Genomic DNA, 18,972 nt, shown 5'->3' with positions numbered 1-18,972 from the left:
TAAGCAATGTGAATTATGTGATTGTACAAGCCTCAGTCCCTCCGTCTAAAAAATATCTGATCTACTTTATAGGGTCCTACTGGGATATCCTACTTACTAGGTACAGCTATAGCCCTGCAGGAGGCTTTGGATAGCTAACCCTAACTTCCAGTTTTAACAGGTAGTAATGTGTGCTTGGTTTCCTTTATCCCACCAGATTTGGAGCTAGTACTCAACACTTGATACTCAATGAGAATTGCCCTTCAGTGCACCATCTCCGCAGCCACAAAATTCAAACCCAACTCAACCTCATCCATCCAGAGATCTTTCCACTGCTCACCAACTACCAGAGTAAGGTAAATTTTTTGCCTAATTCAGAGGTGTCCTTTTTCTTGGCAGACGTGATACCACACTTCAAAATCTCTTTTTCTGTCTTTGATCAGGAAGAAGAGGCTACATTTAGTGTGCCTGTTACACGAGGAGAGTGCCTCCTCAAATACCAGTTGAGACCCAAACTAGAATGGCAGAGGTTAGTGGTGACTTCAGCTTCTGCTGGTTGCATAGCCTGAAGGGATGTAAAGATCATTACTTCAGTATCTGAATTGAGACTGGGCACTGTCAAAGGTTTGGAGCTGCTGCCATTCCGTGTCTTCCCATCCTCTTCCTTCCATCCAGTTGAACATAACTTATAACACGATGCACTGTGGTAGTGTGCTCCTGCTTCACATAACTGGCGGGTGCAGCAGCTGCAACAAAATGGTGTATAGCACCGACAATAATGCTTGTGGAAGGACTGTTGCAGTTCTCTGCAAAGTTTTGCTACTGCTAGCAGAAGAGCAACCACCCAAATGCTTGTTGCACAGAGCTCCTCATTTGCATTGCAGCCTGCTAGCACAACTAGTCTGGAACAGAGGTGCATTTCTTCATGCAGTGAACATGTGCTATGTTCTGACATGAGTGTAAGATAACATTTACACTTCTGCAAGGCTAGTCTGGATGCTACCCCGTGTGCTGGCATGTCACATGTTAAACTAGACTTGGAGCAGGGGCACACGGAGTGGTGGCAACTGTCACAAGGACTGCTTTCCCCCTCTGGTGCTCATAAGCTCCAATCGTGGGCTTCTTTTAAAACTCTTTGTGGCAGAGGTGAGTAATGGTGACTAGGCTGGTTCCATGGAGAACATATTTGGGTAAATGGAATGTGCAGAACATTGAAATATAGGCAGTTGAGTGAATAGTTTAAAAAGAGAATGACATTTCAGTTCTGGTCCTTGCCTGATGTATTGACTTCCAAGGGACAATGTGCAGAGTCCCTGGGCCCCTCAGGAGAAGGGTATAAATCCACCTATAAATTCACCTCAGGAGAAGGGTATAAATCCACCTGGAGGGCTGGTAGATCTTCCTAAACGGAGGAAGACGCATCAGGATGGCTTGGAAAAAACAATGAGATGCTTTGCATTGAAAAGAGAAGAAAACTTATCCATCCCACTCTGCTTTGTCTGTGTGTTCTTTCAGGGAAGCTGTCACTGCCTGTAATTCTGCAGAATTCATAACTGAAGCTCTGGAGCTCCCTCATTTTCAGGACTCTGTGCAGAAGTGCAAAGAGAGCCTACAGGTCAGGCCAGCTTCATCAGGTGAATAAGCTGTCTGTAGTATGCTTGGCAGGGGATAATAAGATAGCTGTGTGCCATGTGTAAGAAAGTGACTCCTTTTACTTCTGATGCATTTTGTGGGCTACTCATAATGGCTATACATTTTACAATAAGGCAGTTAGAATCTGCTCATCTTTAATACTCATTTAATACCCACTTAATACTGATTCAGGCATTAAACAGAGCCAGCTTTGCATGGTGTCCCTTAACTTGGACACACGTGTGAAGGGAGAAACTATTCTGCTTCCGATCCTGGCCTAGAACAAGCCAAGATCTGTTGTGATGTTTGAACTGGGTAATCCTGACTCATTCTAAGGAGCATTTCCAAATAAATCAGGATCTGTAGCTAGGGAGGGCAGGGGAGCCTTTGTTTCCAAAGGCAGGGCATGTTGTATGAAACCAGAATTCAGTCCTGGCTCTGCGTGATGTCTGAATTGGACTGGTGATTGAGGACTTGGTCACTGTCAATGAAGACGTGTTAGAAATAAATGGATTGGAATGGCTTTGCTTTATTTGTAAAATTTAAATCCCTTGAGGCATATAGCCCTAAGATATATTGGGAATAAGGGTCATGGGTTTATCCCTTTGATCTTGGCTTTTCTTAGATATTCTCTGCAGTTACTTGATCCCTTATGTGCTTGTCAGTAAATTAGAGTATAGAATGATATGTACATATGATGGTGTGCTGGAACGGATTTTGTAAACAAACTGCAAAACTTTGTTCAAGATGTAATGTGTGCGATTATAATGTGGTATGGACTCTTGCCTACTCTCCTGTTGCACTATTAATGGCTGCCAGTACTTTGTATACTGTTTTCTTGGAACTGCTGCATTAGTGTTTCCAGTGCTGTAAAGAGGAAATCCTGATGGGACAGCTTAGAAACTGGCAATGACACTGACTAGAACTTTGTGGTAGCTCTCTTCGTGGCTGAAAAAAGCTGTCCCTTTGAGGCAGAGTTAGGATGTTAATTAGTGATGGATTCACAGCTTGTTCTTTCTGGAGTGCCGGAAGAAGCATAGAGAGGCAGAAATGTGGTCAGGTTGCAGTCTGCATTCTCTTCAATAGCATGCTTCAGGACCTAATCAAGTGACCACCACCATATATCTTAATTCCTACCTCAAATCCCCAGGTCTCAAAAGTGTCATCCATAAACAAATAAAATTCCAAAGTAAACAAAACCCCCAGAACAGTCTCCTTATGGTGCACAGTGGGTATGAATCTGGGATGGAATTTTATTCCTGAATTTTCTTCTGTGTTGCTGGGATTTTATCTGTCATATTTATATACCTCCTGATCTACCTACCTACACAATTCGTTGCATGCATGAGACAAAGGGCTGTAGTATTTGTTTGTTATTTCTCTGTGTAAACCGCCCTGAGCCATTTTTGGAAGGGCGGTATAGAAATCAAATTATTATTATTACTACTACTACTACTACTACTACTACTATTATTATTATTATTATTATTAGTAGTAGTAGTAGTAGTAGTAGTACATCCCACTGCTGCGAGATGCAGCAGTGTGAGAAAGCAGTTTCCCACAATAATTGTAAAGTTTAGAGCTGCCCATACTCTTATGTCCAAAGATGGGTTTGGATAGTATGACTGAATTTGTCTGCCATGTGGATTTTTTCTATATTTGAAGACTTAAGTTTTTATTAATCTGAATAAGTTTGTAGGATTTGTGTGTCTGTCTGTCTTCTAGGAAACACAGACTGCTATCCAGAAGTTGTATTCTTGGGAACTGGCTCTGCAGTCCCAATGAAAATTCGGAATGTTAGCTCAACACTGATAAATGTTAGGTAGGTACCAGTATTTGAGAGGCATGTTGTCTTCAAGGAAGCATTGACGGACTAACCCATGAACCTTACAAAGATCAATGGGGTGTGAGTTATGGTGGTCAAAAAGTCACTTCATCCTTGTTCCCTGCCATAATGGTCCTCCTGCAGTCTCTCGTATGGGATTTCACTCACAAATGGAAGTATCTTTCTTGTGTGCCAGGCATTGTGCTGTAGGTCTGTCCCATCCCATCTTTGAAGCTGACGACCTCAGTCTTCTCATCCAAGTGAGATATTGGTAGCAGGAGAATCCTTGGTTTGTGCCAAACCATTGCTAACTGCTTAGTGTATTTTCTTTTGGTCCCTCCACTATGGCTCATGTTCTTTTATGTGCATGTTTAGCTCTCTTCAGTGGAATAATATTGTGAGATGTTGTCCCATCATGGCTGCTAAGTGTAGTCTTTTATCTGCTAGGGCATACAAGAGCAGTGAGAGTGATATAAACTTACATTCACTCTCTTGCTAGTTCCACAAGGTCTCTGCTTCTGGATTGTGGGGAAGGAACATTTGGCCAGCTTTGCCGCCATTATGGAGATGAAATTGATCAAATCCTGCGTAACATTGCAGCGGTGTTTCTGTCTCATATACATGCTGATCATCATACGGTGAGTTTTGAATGGGCCTGGGCACTGTCACTTCCATTGTGTTTCCATTATGTTAATATCCTTGAAAAAGTGTCTGTTTTGGCATTCTCCCCCCACCTCATTCTAATGACCCAATATTTCCATCAAAACATAAAATGCTACTCTGTGTAGCTAATTGTGTTTGGTGGTAAACCACCCCAAGAATGGCAGAACAGCTACTCCATGTTGTTGACATCTCTGAATGCAATAAGATCTTTGCTGTTTTACCAAGGGATAAATGATTATTGGAAACCAGTTCTTGTGACCCTTGCTTCAAGGGGCTGTTGTAATAAGTTGCAACATTTTGCAGTGCAAAATGCACTTCAACAAACCTATCTATTAGGCTTGTGCCCGAAATGTTTCGGAGGCCATGGTAAAGGCCTCCGAAATGTTTCGGTGCTGGGGCGGGATTCGGTGCTTCGGCACTGGCGGGGGTAGTACTTTAAGGGCGGGGGAGGGTGTACTCACCCCCCCGCCGCGTTTCCCCCGCCGGCGCTCTGCAAATTTCAAGCTCCTCGGGGCGGCAACGTTCCTCCCTGCCGCCCCGTTCCCCCGTCAGCCGGAAGTGGCTGGATGTTGCGAGCGCGCATGCGCAACTTCTGGCCACTTCCAGCTGACGGGGGGAACGGGGCGGCAGGGAGGAACGCTGCCACCCCAAGGGTCTTGAAATTTGCAGAGCGCCGGTGGGGGAAATGCAGCGGGGGTGTGTGTGAGTACACCCTCCCCCGCCCTTAAAGTACTACCCCCGCCGGTGCTGAAGACCATTCGGGCACATCCCTACTATCTATCAGTATTGGGCAAAGCTGCATTTTCTTTGTTGACTGTAAAAAACATCTTCTGCAGGCAGAGTTCAGTTCATTCATCCCTCTGTTTAATTCCAAAAGCTCATTTCATAGTGACATGTCTTTCCTCTTATTCTGGCAGTGGTGATGACTTTGAGAAGCTGTAGAAGGGACTTTGGAACACATAGTTTTTTTCCATATTAAAAAAGCAAATTGCTCAATTTTCTAAGGTCAATTTTACTGTTAGCTCCTTAAATGTACAAGAAAGTGGCTGCTATCTATTTATAATGGGCTGATTTCTCTCTCTCCTAGGGCTTGTTGAATATCTTGTTGCAGAGACATCGTGCTTTTGTAAGTACTACAGATGTAAATCTCAAACTTGAGCTTCGTGAGGCTGTGTTTTTAGTGGTTCAGCAACAGTAGCATGTGCTGCTGGTCAGTTCTTGCCTTGCATCTGATTTGATGCATTCTCCCAATTACTGATCCTTCTATCATCTCTCTTTTGCTCTCAGATGACCCTGGGTCAGTCCTCCAGCCCGCTGTTGGTGGTTGCACCCACACCGATAATGACTTGGCTGCATCAATACCATGACCATTGCCAAGAGATCCTAGGGCATATCAAGTGAGTAGATACTGCTAAATGGCTTGTTTACTGTAAAATACTGCAGAATTCTTGGCTGTCAGATGCAGCTGCTGTCACAATTACCTCAGTGTGTGGTGTGCACTTGTAGAAATAGGATATTTCATCCATCAGGCCAACTGCCTTGGTCGGCCTAATGGATGATCTCCAGTTGGCAATTGACAGAGGAAGTGTGGCTCTGTTGATCCTTTTGGACCTCTCGGTGGCTTTCAATACTATCAACCATAGTATCCTTCTGGAGCGTTTGAGGGTGGGAGGCACTGCTTTGCAGTGGTTCCACTCTTACCTCTTGGGCAGATTCCAGATGTTGTCTGTTGAGGACTGTTCTTCAAAAACTGAACTTCAGTACGGTTTCCCTCAGGGCTCCATATTGCCTGTGATGTTATTTAACATCTACATGAAAACGCAGGGAGAGATCATCAGGAGATTTGGTGCAGGGTGTTATCAGTATGCTGATGACATCCAAATCTGTTTCTCCATGTCAGCATCATCGGGAGAAGGCATAACCTCCCTAAATGCCTGCCTGGAGGCAATGATGGGCTGGATGAGAGGTAATAAGCTGAGTCTGAATCCAGATAAGACGGAGGTACTCATTGTGCAGGGTCGGAACTCGGGAGATGATTTTGATCTGCCCATTCTGGATGAGGTCACACTTCCCCAGAAGGAACAGGTGTACTGTCTGGGGGTGCTCCTGGACACAAAACTCTCCCTGATGTCCCAGGTCGAGGCAGTGGCCAGAAGTGCATTTTATCAGCTTCGGCTGATATGCCAGCTGCGTGCATTTCTTGAGATAAATGACCTCAGAACTGTAATACATCTGTTGGTCATCTCCAGACTTCTACTGCAATGCACTCTCTGTGGGGCTGCCTTTGTACGTAGTCCAGAAACTGTAGTTAGTCCAGAATGTGGCAGCCAGATTGGTCTCTGGGTCATCTCAGAGAGACCATATCACTCCCATCTTAAAAGATCTACACTGGCTGCCAATAAGTTTCCGGGCAAAGTACAGGGTTTTGGTTATAACCTATAAAACCATAAACAGCTTGGGCCCTGGGTATTGAAGAGAACATCCTCTTTGCTATGAACCATACCACCCATTGAGATCATCTGAAGAGGTTCGTCTGCAGTTGCCACCGGATCGTCGTCTGACTACTTGGGGACAGGCCTTCTCCATTGCTGCCCTGAGGCTTTGGAAAACACTTCCTGCTAAAATAAGAGCCTCCCCATCTCTTACAACTTTTAAAAAGGCGGTCAAGATGCATTTGTTCACCCAGGCTTTTAAATTAGACATTGTTTTAACTGTGTTTTAATTGTTTTAATAGTTTTAACATTTTAAATTTTAATGTGTTTATCTTTTTATTGGTTTTTATTGTCTTGTAAACCGCCCAGAGAACTCACGTTTTGGGCAGTATAAAAATGTGATAAATAAATAATAAATAAATACTGCACTGTGAAAAGCAACAGTACAACTCCTTCTGATATTTAACCCAGGTAAGAAATTTGCTTACTGTAGATGCTCCCACTGCTATCAGTGGGTGTTTTGGGGGTAGGATAATTAATGAATTAAAGTTGTGCTGTTGAGTCGGTGTTGACATCTGGCGACTACATAGCCTTGTGGTTTTCTTTGGTAGAATACAGGAGGGGCTGACCATTGCCATCTCCTGCGCAGTATGAGATGATGCCTTTCAGCATCTTCCTATATTGCTGCTGCCTGATATAGGTGTTTCCCATAGTCTGGGAAACATACCAGCGGGATTCAAACCAGCAACCTCTTGCTCCCCAGGCAAGTTACTTCCCCGCTGCACCATTAGATGGTTAATTAATGAATTACCCTACCCCAAATAGGATAATTCCTTAATTAGCATATTTCATGATTAGATGTCCTTGCTATTGGAGGTGATTAAGTTAATTTGGACATGAATGAAAGTGCAAGGAATACCTGGGGTAAACTTTCAACAAAATAATAAACTTATTCAAGAGAAATTACAAAAGGAGGTTGTTTAGGTAATAGTTATTGAATAGGAAAGGATTGTACTTAGCCCAGCCCTAAGTTCAATTCCCTGTTGCAGCTTAAGGCCAAATGCTATCCTAGCTGCCTCTCTCAATGTCATTCATTGCTTGCAGGATCATTGAAAGCCAGCTTTTCCCTTCAGGCAGAGTAACAATCTCAGAATGTTCAACTCCAATGGGATTCCAGCCCTTGCCTAGCATCTGCCTAACTGCTTGTCCAACTAAAGCGTGCATTCTAGTTGCCTCCTTCATTGGCCATTTAATGCTAATGGCCAAGCTTCTGATGCATTCTAATCTCTTTTACTTTTTCTTCAGCTCGCTGGTTGCTTCAAGCAGATGATGTGGCTCTCACTGCTAGATCTTCCAGCATTGGGAAATGCAGTCTCTGTTTAAAGGAGTTGCTCTGGCCCTGAAGACTCTTCAAAGAGTTTTGAGAGAAGCTCTCTCTCTCAGCCTTCTTTAGCTTTCTGCAGTCTGTCCTCTTTCCTTCTGTCCCTTCCTGAAGTGCCTGTCTCTTGGGGGAATCTCCCAATTTACCACAAGTGTTATGTTGGCATATTGTGGGATTCCTGGAGGCTGGGAGGTGTTATCCTGGCCTCTGGAGCTGTGCAACGCAGCACTGCTCATCTGGGAGCACTCCCCAAATAAGAAATCGCTCATCGGGGGGAAGGAGAAGGTGAATTTACCCAGTCATGTGTTTGACCTTATAGTTGCTTATCTCTGCTGCTTCTGTATCTAACAACTACCCTTGTCTCTGGAACTGACAATTACCCCTTGGGTCCTGTTCCATTCCTCTCTCTTTATACTCCCTCTGTGAAATGTTGAGAATTCTTGGCCAATAACAAGATATCTGTTCTGATTCACCCTCATGGGTTAAAACTGCCTGTCCTGGAGTTCAGAGTGGGTTATTCTTGATACTCTTGAGCTCTATCATTTGGATCCAGGCTACAGCCTTTTCTATTAAACCAGCCGAGCCTCATACAACCCTTTACTTACTACATAACAGACTGTGCGGCCCAGGGCGGCCCTGAATACTTTAGACAATATATCAACGCTAAAATAAATGGCCCTTTCCAAAGCAGATTCTCCTTATGCGCTATGCTAGGTCTCATTGCCACAAAATGTTCTAGAGTCTCTTCTCTCTCTGAGGAATCTTACTCAGTATCCATGTTAAGCTCTCTTAACCAGATAGCATATTTAGTCAGTAGCTAAGATTGGGCTGAAGTACCTAATTTTACATTATCTTCAAATCTGAAAGATGCATAAACATTTTGTAGCAGTCTAGTTAAGAGCAAAGGATGGGAGGAGAACTGGTCTTGCGGTAGCAAGCATGAATTGTCCCCTTTACTAACCTGGGTCCACCCTGGTTTGCATTTGAATGGGATACTAAATGTGAACACTGCAAGACTACTCTGGGAAAAGCATCTGCATGCTTGTATGCAGAAGGTTCCAAGTTCCCTCCCTGGTATCTCCAAGATAGGACTAGGAGAGATTCCTGCCTGCAACCTTGGAGAAGCCGCTGCCAGTCTGTGTAGACAGTACTGAGCTAGATAGACCAATGGTCTGACTCAGTATGTGGCAGCTTCCTATGCTCCTTATGAAAGTTCTCTTGGCACTCTGATTAGAATTCTGTCCAACAGTGTGGGCCCATTTATAGGACAGTATCGGTTAACTCCAGAGCACATTCCTCCTTGGGGAAACAAATAGGTTGTTCAGCATAGATTAGCATATCTGATTGGTTGCAGCACTTTTGGAAAACAGCCAGCTTCTTGCAAAACCCTGTTATGGAGATATGGTTGCCTTCAAGGCACAACTGTGTAAAGTGTTTCACTGTGCAGGAAACAGCTGAATGCATCATAGCTGAGCTTGTGACTCGCATACAAGAGGATGGGGATCATAATTCAGTGGCAGAGGGTCTGCTTAGTAAGTAGAAAGTACCAGGTTTGATCCCCAGCATCTCCAGGTAGGCACCGGAGAAAGTTGTGACTAAAACTCCAGAGTCACTGCTAGCCAGTCGGACAATATTGAGCTAGATGGGCTTATGGTCTGACTTGGTATAAGGCAGCTTCTTGTTTCCTTAAGACATGGGAAGACTCAGCAGTTGAACATATCTTCAAGCTGAGTGAGCTTGCTCATTTCTACAATTCAAACAAATGGGTGTAGTTCTAGAGCGTCTAATTCATACCATCAGACCAAAGCAATTGATATTGAAACATTTTTCTGGACTTTCCTTCCATTACTTCAACATTATCTCTTGCAAAAACTCAGAAGCCACTTCAAAGCCAATTCTGTGGGTTATAGTTTCTGAAAGGATTATCTGCTAAAAACGTAAAGATCACCTCCAAGAATTCAATTAAATTCTTTTACAGTAATGCTAAATGTTCCAAAGTAAGTGGTTGCAGACAAATTATTGCCTGATTGGTGCCCTTTACACTGACATTAAGAAAACACAAATAGGATTCTTGGAACCAGAGAGATCACATTATTTACAATTATCCTCTCAAATTAGTTGCACAATCCACTGCCAGTTTGATAATGTTAGAAATGTCTCCCTATCTTAATTTGAGCTTTATAGGTACCCTTTGTATATGTGAAATATACTTTTATCACAAATTCTAACTCTTTAATTGTAGCTTGGCTGCTACATTAATAGATGGAGGCACCTCTGTTTGATTCCACTTGGTTAGAGGTTTTGGATACCTCTAAGATTATCCCAGGAAATAAGACACCATTAGGTGATATTCCAGTCACCACTACTTTTCCCATCCCAAACATTCTAGCATAGTTAGCCTCTTTCAGAGATGTGCTGGATGGCAGAGTGCATATTTTACCCACTTTGATAATTTGCCTGAATTTTAAAGTTACAGTAAATATAATAAAATGCCCAGCAATGTAAGCAGTGAAGTATATTGCATTCATAGTGTGACTAGAAGCCTAGTTTCTCCTTTGCAGAAGTGATGGAGCATCCAGCTAAGTAGGGAGAATTATGGATCCAGTTATAAGGTCAATGTTTTGTGGGAGCAGAATACTTTGCCAGGTTTGAAAAGCAAGCTGAAACAGGTGCTGAGATGTAAATGGTTAGTAGGAAGCTGTGATGCAACTCTGCTTACTCAAGAAGTTAGCTACTACCCCTTGATGACTGCAGTAGGAAGTAATGCTACTCTTATCCTACTGACCAACTCTGGCAAAAATGAAAACTTGTTTGATAATTTTGATGTAATCATGATCTCTTTGCTTCCTTGCAGTATGATTCCTGCTCGTTTCCTAATAGAAGGATGTGATGTCTTCAAACCTAAAGCAAAGGCATTCATTTGTTTACTTATGGACACTTATGACTTTGCAAAGGTAAGAGGGGTCAAGTAGACTGAGGAGTATGTGAAGTGAAACCACCAGTGACTAACATGCTGTGATCTTATTCAGTTTCAGACTTGTGAGGTTCGGCACTGTAAAAATGCCTTTGGTTGTTCACTGGTTCACAAATCTGGGTGGAAAATAGTCTATTCTGGTGACACTATGCCCTGTGAAACTTTAGTTGAAATGGGTAAGGTTTTTTCTTTTCTTTTCTTGTATACAAGGGTTGCTGGGGAGAAAATGAACATAGAATTAATTTGTAAGAGACAAGAGTAGCATATCCATGAGAAAGCTGGTGGTTTGGATTGTCTTTCAAGAGAGCACAAATCGTAATGCAGCTAACTAATATGTAATCTGTGTGTGATGTAAAGCAAGCTAAGATTCTCTTTTTTTAATCTCACTTTTGGATTATATCAATTGTTTACTGTGTGAAAAGCCAAGTGCTGTCGTTTTGTTCAGTGATAAGCACGTGCTTGATAGACTCCTTATTCTTCCCCCTTGTTCTAAAATGTAAACATCATCAGTATATCTCCCACAATATTGACTATCATGAAAAAAGGATTGATCTCTAGACTTAGGATATGTTTCAACTCCAATGAGGTTGGCTATAGATGGGGCCGCTTTACTGGCTAACATCTAAAATGTGGTGAAACTGCTGTCTTGCACAGGAAAGAATGCTTCTCTGTTGATTCATGAAGCTACACTGGAAGATGGCTTGGAGGAAGAAGCTATAGAGAAGACACACAGGTAAAAGGATATCTAGAAGGTGGCAGTGCTACCATTTTCATGTAAAGCAAAGAATATCATGAAGGAAGTCAAAAGGCATGACTCTGGAATACAACAAATTGTAAAAATATCTAGAGAGACTTTGTGTTTGTCCACAATGCATATGATTTGTGCAGGCACCACTTGGCTTTTGTAGCCCATGCTTCTGAGTAGGCCTCAGCCTCTCAAATTCTGTGACCTTTTTTTTAGTGCCACAGGGTTATATTATCCCTTAAAACAAAAACCTCCCAAGACTAACCTTCGGATAATATGCTATGAAATGTCTTTCTACCATGAAAAAGAACTTGCAGCCATTCTAATGTTGCAGCCATTTTAATGTTCAGTGGTATTAGCTTTGATATCTTTACAGGATGCCCAGAAATAGAGGCTAAATATGGGAGGATTTTTCCAGAACATAACAGACTGGATCTGTGATGGAGTTGGTGTAGAAGCTCTGCTCGCCTGAGACCAAACACTTTGCTTACATGTTGACAAAGGCATTTCTGCTCACCTACTGTTATAAGGTCGTTCATATGACCATAAAACCTGGGGCTGGGGAGGGCCAGAGCGGAAGGCAGGATCACTCCTACCTTCCCCCACACAACTGTGGTGATCCTCCAGCCATACCGCTTGCTCGCCCACGATTGCCGCTGAGATGATCAGCGTGGTAATCTGGAGGCTGGGGAAACGAGGCCCACCTCCAGGAATCCCAGAATGCACTGCATTGTAGAAATGCTAGAGGCCAGGCTGCTCCTCCTCTGTTTCAGTGGCTGCCAGCAGCCTGGCTGCCCACACAACCAGGCAGTGAGGGAGGAGGGCACACACATGCCTTCTTAACTCACTTTTAGCCCAGGTAAAAAACCCAGGCTACCTGACCGAGGAGCACTGGGATCTCAGTGACCTCAAAATAGCCGTTGAAATCCTTTAATTCCATAGGAAGCTCTTTGTCTCTCAAATGACAGCTTTGCTCCTGCTACAATATGCTTTTCCACGGTCTTCAAGCATATTCTTCTATGCAGGGTATCTGCTATAATGTGAACGACCTTTTTCTATCCAGGTAGTGCAAGTCCTGCATTTTACTGTTGCAATTATTTTTGGCAGCACTACTTCCCAGGCAATTGGAGTTGGGATGAAGATGAATGCAGAATTCATCATGCTCAATCATTTCAGCCAGCGCTATGCTAAAATCCCTCTCTTCAGTGAAGATTTCAGTGAGAAGGTTGGAATTGCATTTGATCACATGCTGGTGAGTTAACAACTGAGCTTAAGAGAACTCCACATTTTCATGTGTTCAGTCACTCCTACTTGGAGAGAAGAGCTGGTCTTGTGGTAGCAAGCATGACTTGTCCCCTTAGCTAAGCAGGGTCTGCCCTGGTTGCATATGAATGGGAGACTTGATGAGTGAGCACTGTAAGATATTCCCCTCAGGGGATGAAGCCGCTCTGGGAAGAGCAAAAGGTTCCAGGTTCCCTCCCTGGCATCTCCAAGATAGGGCTGAGAGAAATTCCTGCCTGCAACCTTGGAGAAGCTGCTGCCAGTCTGTGAAGGCAATACTGAGCTAGATAGACCAATGATCTGACTCGGTATATGGCAGCTTCCTATATTCCTATGTTCCTACTATGTATTGAACACTGGGGGAAAGACTTATGTCAAAGCTTTCTGAACAAGGCTTTGGGCAACTTGTGAGGCATGGCGGGGTGGGGTGGAATTGGATGCTGCAGAAGTGGCAGTAAGAGAAGGGGAGATAAAGGCTGGAAAAAGCTCAGTGTCTTCCCAGCACCCAGATGACATAGCAGATGCAATTCATGCATTTTTCCCTCTTGCATGAGTTTACAATCTGTGGGTGGATGAAGATTCCACAATTATTGCTACTGTAATATTGGTTTTTGTCACCAGGTGCGCTTTGGTGATTTTCCTGTTATTCCCAAGTTGATCTTGCCCCTCAAAGCCTTGTTTGCAGATGAAATTGAGGAGATGGAAGAGCGGAGGGAGAAACGAGAGCTACGTCTTCTGAAAGAAGCAATTAGAGTCTCTGAGGCCCGGACTGTTGGTGAGAAGGCACCAGCCAAACTGAAACTGAAACACACAGAAGATCTTCATGGCACACCAAACAAAAAATTCAAAACTGCCACCTGAGAAAAGCAGCAAATAGCTGCCTTGGTGCCTTTCTGCAAGGAAGAGAGTGACCTATGTATGACTTGATCTGCACAGAATTGAAGATTCTAGGAGGTGGCATCGGCACACTTGAGTTCTGCCAGCTCATGAACCCCATGTAAATTACCTGAGCTCTTTCCACAGGTGCAATTCCTGCTGGATTATTAACTGCATAGCTAGCAAAATACTAACTTTTGCTGCAGTGCCCAGAAATGTGTTCTGTGCTGACTGCTCATTTGCCTGTTTGCTGAAAACAAACTGGCTTTTCCTTGTTTAAAAATCTGAAACAAATGAACAAAAAATATGATTTAGACAAGGAGAAATTGGGCCACTTGAAGTAAAGATAGCATCTTCACAGTAAATGATGGTGCTTGCTATTCACTAAATAGCAGTTTTTAGGGGGCAAGCAGTTCAGAGGATGTATTGTCGTAACTGGATGCCTCCCAGTGTGAATGTGGAACATCTAGCATTCATATTGCAGTGCTCCTTGATATTTTGATATTTGCAGTATAATGCTGTAGATACTCCTTGTATTTTTTTTTTAATTCAGGGAACTGGTAAATAAAACTTATTGACTGACTTCTGTATCTTGTCCCAGTTCCATAATCAGTGAATTTGAAAGTCACTGTAGGATTGAAATAGGGTCTTGGTAGTGGGACTGGGACTGGGACTATGCTAATTTACATTTCTGCCTTGCTAATTCAGCACAAGGTAAATATATGCTGCCATCACATCATTCTCTTCCCCCTTAGCTAGAATAAGGGAAACTACAGATGAAAGAATCAGAAATGTCTGGTTTTTTTCCAGATGTATGGCTTATGTAAGTATTTAGCCAGGACAGCATCTCTGTAAAAACCCTTGTAACCCAAGGTCTCGTGGTTGAATGGCATTCTAATGAGGAGCAAGCCATCCTTACCATTGGTGCTAGTTAAGGGAAAGGTTACAGTTGCATCTCTGACAGATGACTGTCTAGCCTCTGCTTGAAAACCTTCAGTGAAGGAGAGTCTATTACTGCATCAGAGGGCGTGTTCCATTGTCCAATAGCTTTTACAGTTAAATTCTTCATAACATCTAGCCTAAACCTGCTTCTTTGCAATTCCAATCCATTGGTTCTAGTCCTGCCCTTAAGAGCAACAGAGAACAGGTCTGTGCCTGCTATGTGATAGTCCTTCACATATTTGAAGATAAAGATTGTGTTTCCCCAGGATATTCTCTTCTCTACACCTAAACATACCCAGCTCCTTTAACCATTCCTCACAGGATTTAGTTTTCAAACGTCAACATCCTTGTTGTGCTTTTCTGAAGCCATTCCAGTTCTTCATAAAATGGGCCCAGAATCAAACACAGTATTCCAAGTGAGGTTTGATCTTATTGGATAGAGTGAAATAATTATTACTTGTGATGTGGATGCCATTCTCTGTTACTATGCACCATTTAATTCAATGAGATGTTAATCATGAATAATTTAAGTGGGGCTGAATTATGACTTACTAGCAGACCCAGCGCATAGTATAGTATCTGCACCGCTAGTTTGTCACCGCGCTTTCCTTCCCCTCCTCTCACCTTTGCCTGCCTGGAGCGCTTTCCTTCCCCTGTGGCGCAGCTCTGCCGCCTGCCTGCTCTCACCTTTCCTTCTTCACCCACCAGTCCAGCAGCACTTTCCTTCCTCCCACCACCACAGCCCCCTCGCCACCCGCCCAGCAAACTTCTGGGCCAGTTTGCTCTCCCTCGGGTCTCCCTCCACCTCTCGTTTGCTTCTCCCCCTTCCCCCATCTCACTAACCACTGTCACCACCTCCTTGCCACCTGCCCCACAACTTTCTGGGCCAGTTTGCTTTCCTTCAGGTCTCCCTCCACCTCTCGCTTGCTTCTCCCCCTGCCTCTGTCTCACTCGCTGCCCCCCCCGCAACCTTTGAGGCCAGTTTGCTCTCCCTCAGGTCTCCCTCCATCTCTCGCTTCTCCTCCTGCCTCCGTCTCACTCGCTGCCGCCGCTCCCCTTTCTGGGCCAGTTTGCTCTCGTCCCCTCAGCAACCACTCACTCCTGCTCTCCCCACCACTCTCTTGCTCGCTCTCTCCACCACCACCACTCGCTCGCTCTCCCCCCCCCCCCGTCTCGCAGTCCTTGCTTCCCTCTGCTGCTGCCAGGGCCTGTTCGCCCACTCGCCTGCCAGCCTCCAAGCTCTCTGCTCCCTGCCGCTTCACGGTGCCCCCGCCAACTGTCGGACTGCTTTCCAGACGCCCACGGAACTCTCTCCCCCTCTGGAACTCTCTCCCCCTCTATCAGCCAATCGCCTCCTTTCTGCCATGTCCCTACGCATGGCTCATCTTGCAGAATTAATTATATAGATAGACACTGGCCAATATTATTTATAGATAAATAGCTGCATGCACTGTGTTGTGAGAGGTGATCCTTGGCCTGTTAAAGTGAACTGCAGCAAAGAGAAATTCAAGAAAGCCGCTTTAGCCTATATCATTAACTAAAGAGAATATCCCATACCATTTAGCTGCTTGTTAGTAAATATGGTCAGGTAGAAATTGCACTCTGAATGGAGACGAAACTCTGTAAGAGGTGCTGAATAAAATGGCCACTTGGTGAAGGCTTCTTTAAGCTCTTCTTGCAAACTGAAGTTTCCCATCTCCTTCCCTCTTTTAAAGGAGTCCAACCAGGGGAGTAGCAAGGTTGGAGTGGGCCCAGAGACAAGATTTTAAAATGCGCCCCTCCCCCCCACTGAAGCTCAGTTTATGAAGTAAAGAAATCTTAAATCAGGCTGAATAGTGGTAACAAAAAGCAGAGTACAAGCAGAGTCTATATCTATATCTATCTCCTATGTGCCACAATAGAACATCATCCTAAATCATTTTTAAAAGGTTTTGTAAATTTGTAAAACCGCCCTGAGCCATTTTGGAGGGGTGGTATATAAATCAAATAAATAAATAAAATAAAATAAAATAAAATAAATAAATTGTGGACGATGCAAGTCATTTAATGGTACTAGAGAAAGGCATGCTGTTCTGGTAGCTCCAGGTCTTAACACTCACATCAATTTCGGAGGATGAATACAACTGAAGGAAGCCCGGACGGGTGCACAGTTGGGGGAGTCAGTCAGTGACAGTCATGTGACTTGCCTCTGTGGGGGCCCCAAGGCAACTGTCTTCCCTTGCCCTATTATAGTTATGCCCCTGCAAGGAAAAACAATTGTTAACTGTATTTGTAGAATTCTACTGAAATCTTATAGCTGGCAGTACATCACATAAAATCAAAGCTGTGCTGTTAAATTCTCTGATAAATATCAAATTGTCAGAGCTGTCTGTATCTTCAGAATTGTTCAGGACAACCCAAGCCAAGATTGCTGAATTTCTCTGTAGAGGCTTGGCAGGATAGCCTTCCTTACTCAAGATGGCTGTCACTGCTGTCTCTCTTTACCCTCAAAGAAAATCAGCGGCTTGCTATGAGTGGAGCTGGGTGACATTGCATATGGTAAGGTCAAAACAGATGGAAGAAGCTTGTGAGAGGTATACCTACATATGAATGTATTTTAATGAACCATATTTTTTTCTTAACATTAAGTGCTTGGGATTGTACAGGCCAGAAACAGAAAGGGAGAATGGAACTATATTTAGAACATGCTGTAATGATGATGGTGAAATCAGCATGACCGAGACTTGTTTATTTGGCCTGAGTTCCCATTATAATGTGGGAATGAGTCTCTTGGGAACAGAGTAGTCACCTAGCCATACATAGCCTGTTGTCTATGCCCTACCTTCCAGGACAATGTCTTCTGTGTGTATTTAATGCCAGCATCACAATCCTATGCCCACTTACTTAGGAGTAAGTCCCACTGAACTCTGTGGGACTTACTTCCAAGTAATCATGCCTGGGATGGGGCCACACAGCTCTGTTGTATACATTATAATGCCCAGGATCATTGAGGAGAGCACAGGGGGAGGGGTAACACCCTTTGGTTTCAGGGGAGAAAACTCGAAAAACTTGTTTCGTTGCTCTCAACAAAAAAGATACGTTTTCATAATCGGTCCAATTTATTTTATTTTTACATTTTATATCCCGCTCTTTCTCCAAGGAGCCCAGAGTGGTGTACATACTTAAGTTTCTCCTCACAACATCCCTGCGAAGTAGGTTAGTCTGAGAGAGAAGTGACTGGCCCAGAGTCACCCAGCAAGTATCATGGCTGGTTGGGTATTCGAACTCGGGTCTCCACGGTCCTTGTCCAGCGCTCTAACCACTACACCACGCTGGCTCACTTGTTAGCATTTGCAGCGTGGGGGTAGATGTGTTGCCTGCGTTGATTTTAGAATACGATTTTGGCTGAGCTGGGGAAACGTAATTTCTCTGGGTAGTTGCAGCAGTCTACGATTCATCCATTCACACAGGGTGGATTATGTGAGTGTCAGCGGCTTCCTCTCGTGGACTGGTAGTTTTTCTATGTTTGGTACCCACCTGAATCTCACCCAAGGAAAAGGTATTTTGAAGAACTTTTTGAAAGGTTTTGGCGCCCCTCTCACCCACCAACGATTTTGTGACTCTTAGGGGTAGCAATAAGACTCTCCAACAGGGGGTGCTGCTCTCTGTTCCCGGCATGCGTGGTGAGCCCGCGCTGGAGCCAGAAGGAGTAAGTATTCGGCATCTTGAGCTTAGCGCTTCTTGGTGTCGCGTGACTTGAGAAGGTGACTCGTACCATTAGAAAATAGTCACAGTTCAGACTACGGGCTTCTCTCCCTCCAAAGGTGACTGCGTCAGCCAGTCACTTGGGGCGTAGCTCTTAGGAAGAGGCGCTGATACACCTGTCCAATTCCCTCCCTTCCTGACTGCCATCCGTTTTTGCACACAACGTAGCTCCGCCCCAGTCTTCTTTTCCGGGGAGAGTTGAGAAAGAGAGAAGGCAAGTTGCTCCCACATGGAGTGTGCAGTCATTGCCGGTGCACTAGTTTCGCTGCTTTTCTCCTTAGTCCGCTATTTCAGACAAACACAGACAGGCCCCCTTCAACATGGTGCCTAAGGCCCTGACTCTGGCCTATGACGTAATTCCCGAGCAAGCGGGTAAGAGCTCTCCTTGCCTCTCCCAAAATGGCGCCGCGTGGTCGTCGCGCTGCTAAGAGACGCTTTGTAGCCGCGACTTCGGGAAAGGCGGAGGGAAGCGGTCGTATCAGCGCAGGCTGCTGGGCT

At 44.2% G+C, this 18,972-nt stretch overlaps 2 protein-coding genes across 5 annotated transcripts in view; both read left to right on the top strand.

Annotated features, from left to right (window-relative positions):
• ELAC2 (elaC ribonuclease Z 2) overlaps positions 1 to 14,370 on the top strand; it is a 29,637-nt gene extending 15,267 nt beyond the window's left edge. Inside the window, exons 13-24 of one of the 2 annotated variants that reach the window (XM_053294197.1) lie at positions 197 to 335; positions 423 to 508; positions 1,495 to 1,613; positions 3,337 to 3,433; positions 3,936 to 4,074; positions 5,187 to 5,225; positions 5,387 to 5,496; positions 10,767 to 10,866; positions 10,942 to 11,062; positions 11,541 to 11,619; positions 12,739 to 12,883; positions 13,534 to 14,370. In XM_053294197.1, coding sequence (XP_053150172.1) covers positions 197 to 335; positions 423 to 508; positions 1,495 to 1,613; positions 3,337 to 3,433; positions 3,936 to 4,074; positions 5,187 to 5,225; positions 5,387 to 5,496; positions 10,767 to 10,866; positions 10,942 to 11,062; positions 11,541 to 11,619; positions 12,739 to 12,883; positions 13,534 to 13,773 — 1,414 coding nt within the window. In that variant the 3' untranslated portion in view covers positions 13,774 to 14,370. Of the gene's footprint in view, positions 1 to 196; positions 336 to 422; positions 509 to 1,494; positions 1,614 to 3,336; positions 3,434 to 3,935; positions 4,075 to 5,186; positions 5,226 to 5,386; positions 5,497 to 10,766; positions 10,867 to 10,941; positions 11,063 to 11,540; positions 11,620 to 12,007; positions 12,884 to 13,533 lie in introns of those variants that run through there. The other variant, XM_053294198.1, reaches the window with a different exon arrangement.
• A 2,581-nt stretch (positions 14,371 to 16,951) lies between these two features.
• WIZ (WIZ zinc finger) overlaps positions 16,952 to 18,972 on the top strand; it is a 125,037-nt gene continuing 123,016 nt past the window's right edge. The window contains exon 1 of one of the 3 annotated variants that reach the window (XM_053294187.1): positions 16,952 to 17,268. The gene's annotated coding sequence lies outside the window, so the exon portion shown is untranslated. Of the gene's footprint in view, positions 17,269 to 18,082; positions 18,847 to 18,972 lie in introns of those variants that run through there. The other 2 variants (XM_053294185.1, XM_053294188.1) reach the window with 2 other exon arrangements.

This window comes from Hemicordylus capensis, chromosome 2, assembly GCF_027244095.1.
Source record: "Hemicordylus capensis ecotype Gifberg chromosome 2, rHemCap1.1.pri, whole genome shotgun sequence".
Classification (NCBI taxonomy): domain Eukaryota; kingdom Metazoa; phylum Chordata; class Lepidosauria; order Squamata; family Cordylidae; genus Hemicordylus; species Hemicordylus capensis.
Note: the sequence above shows the minus strand (reverse complement) of the source record. Positions and strands in the feature narration are given on the sequence as shown.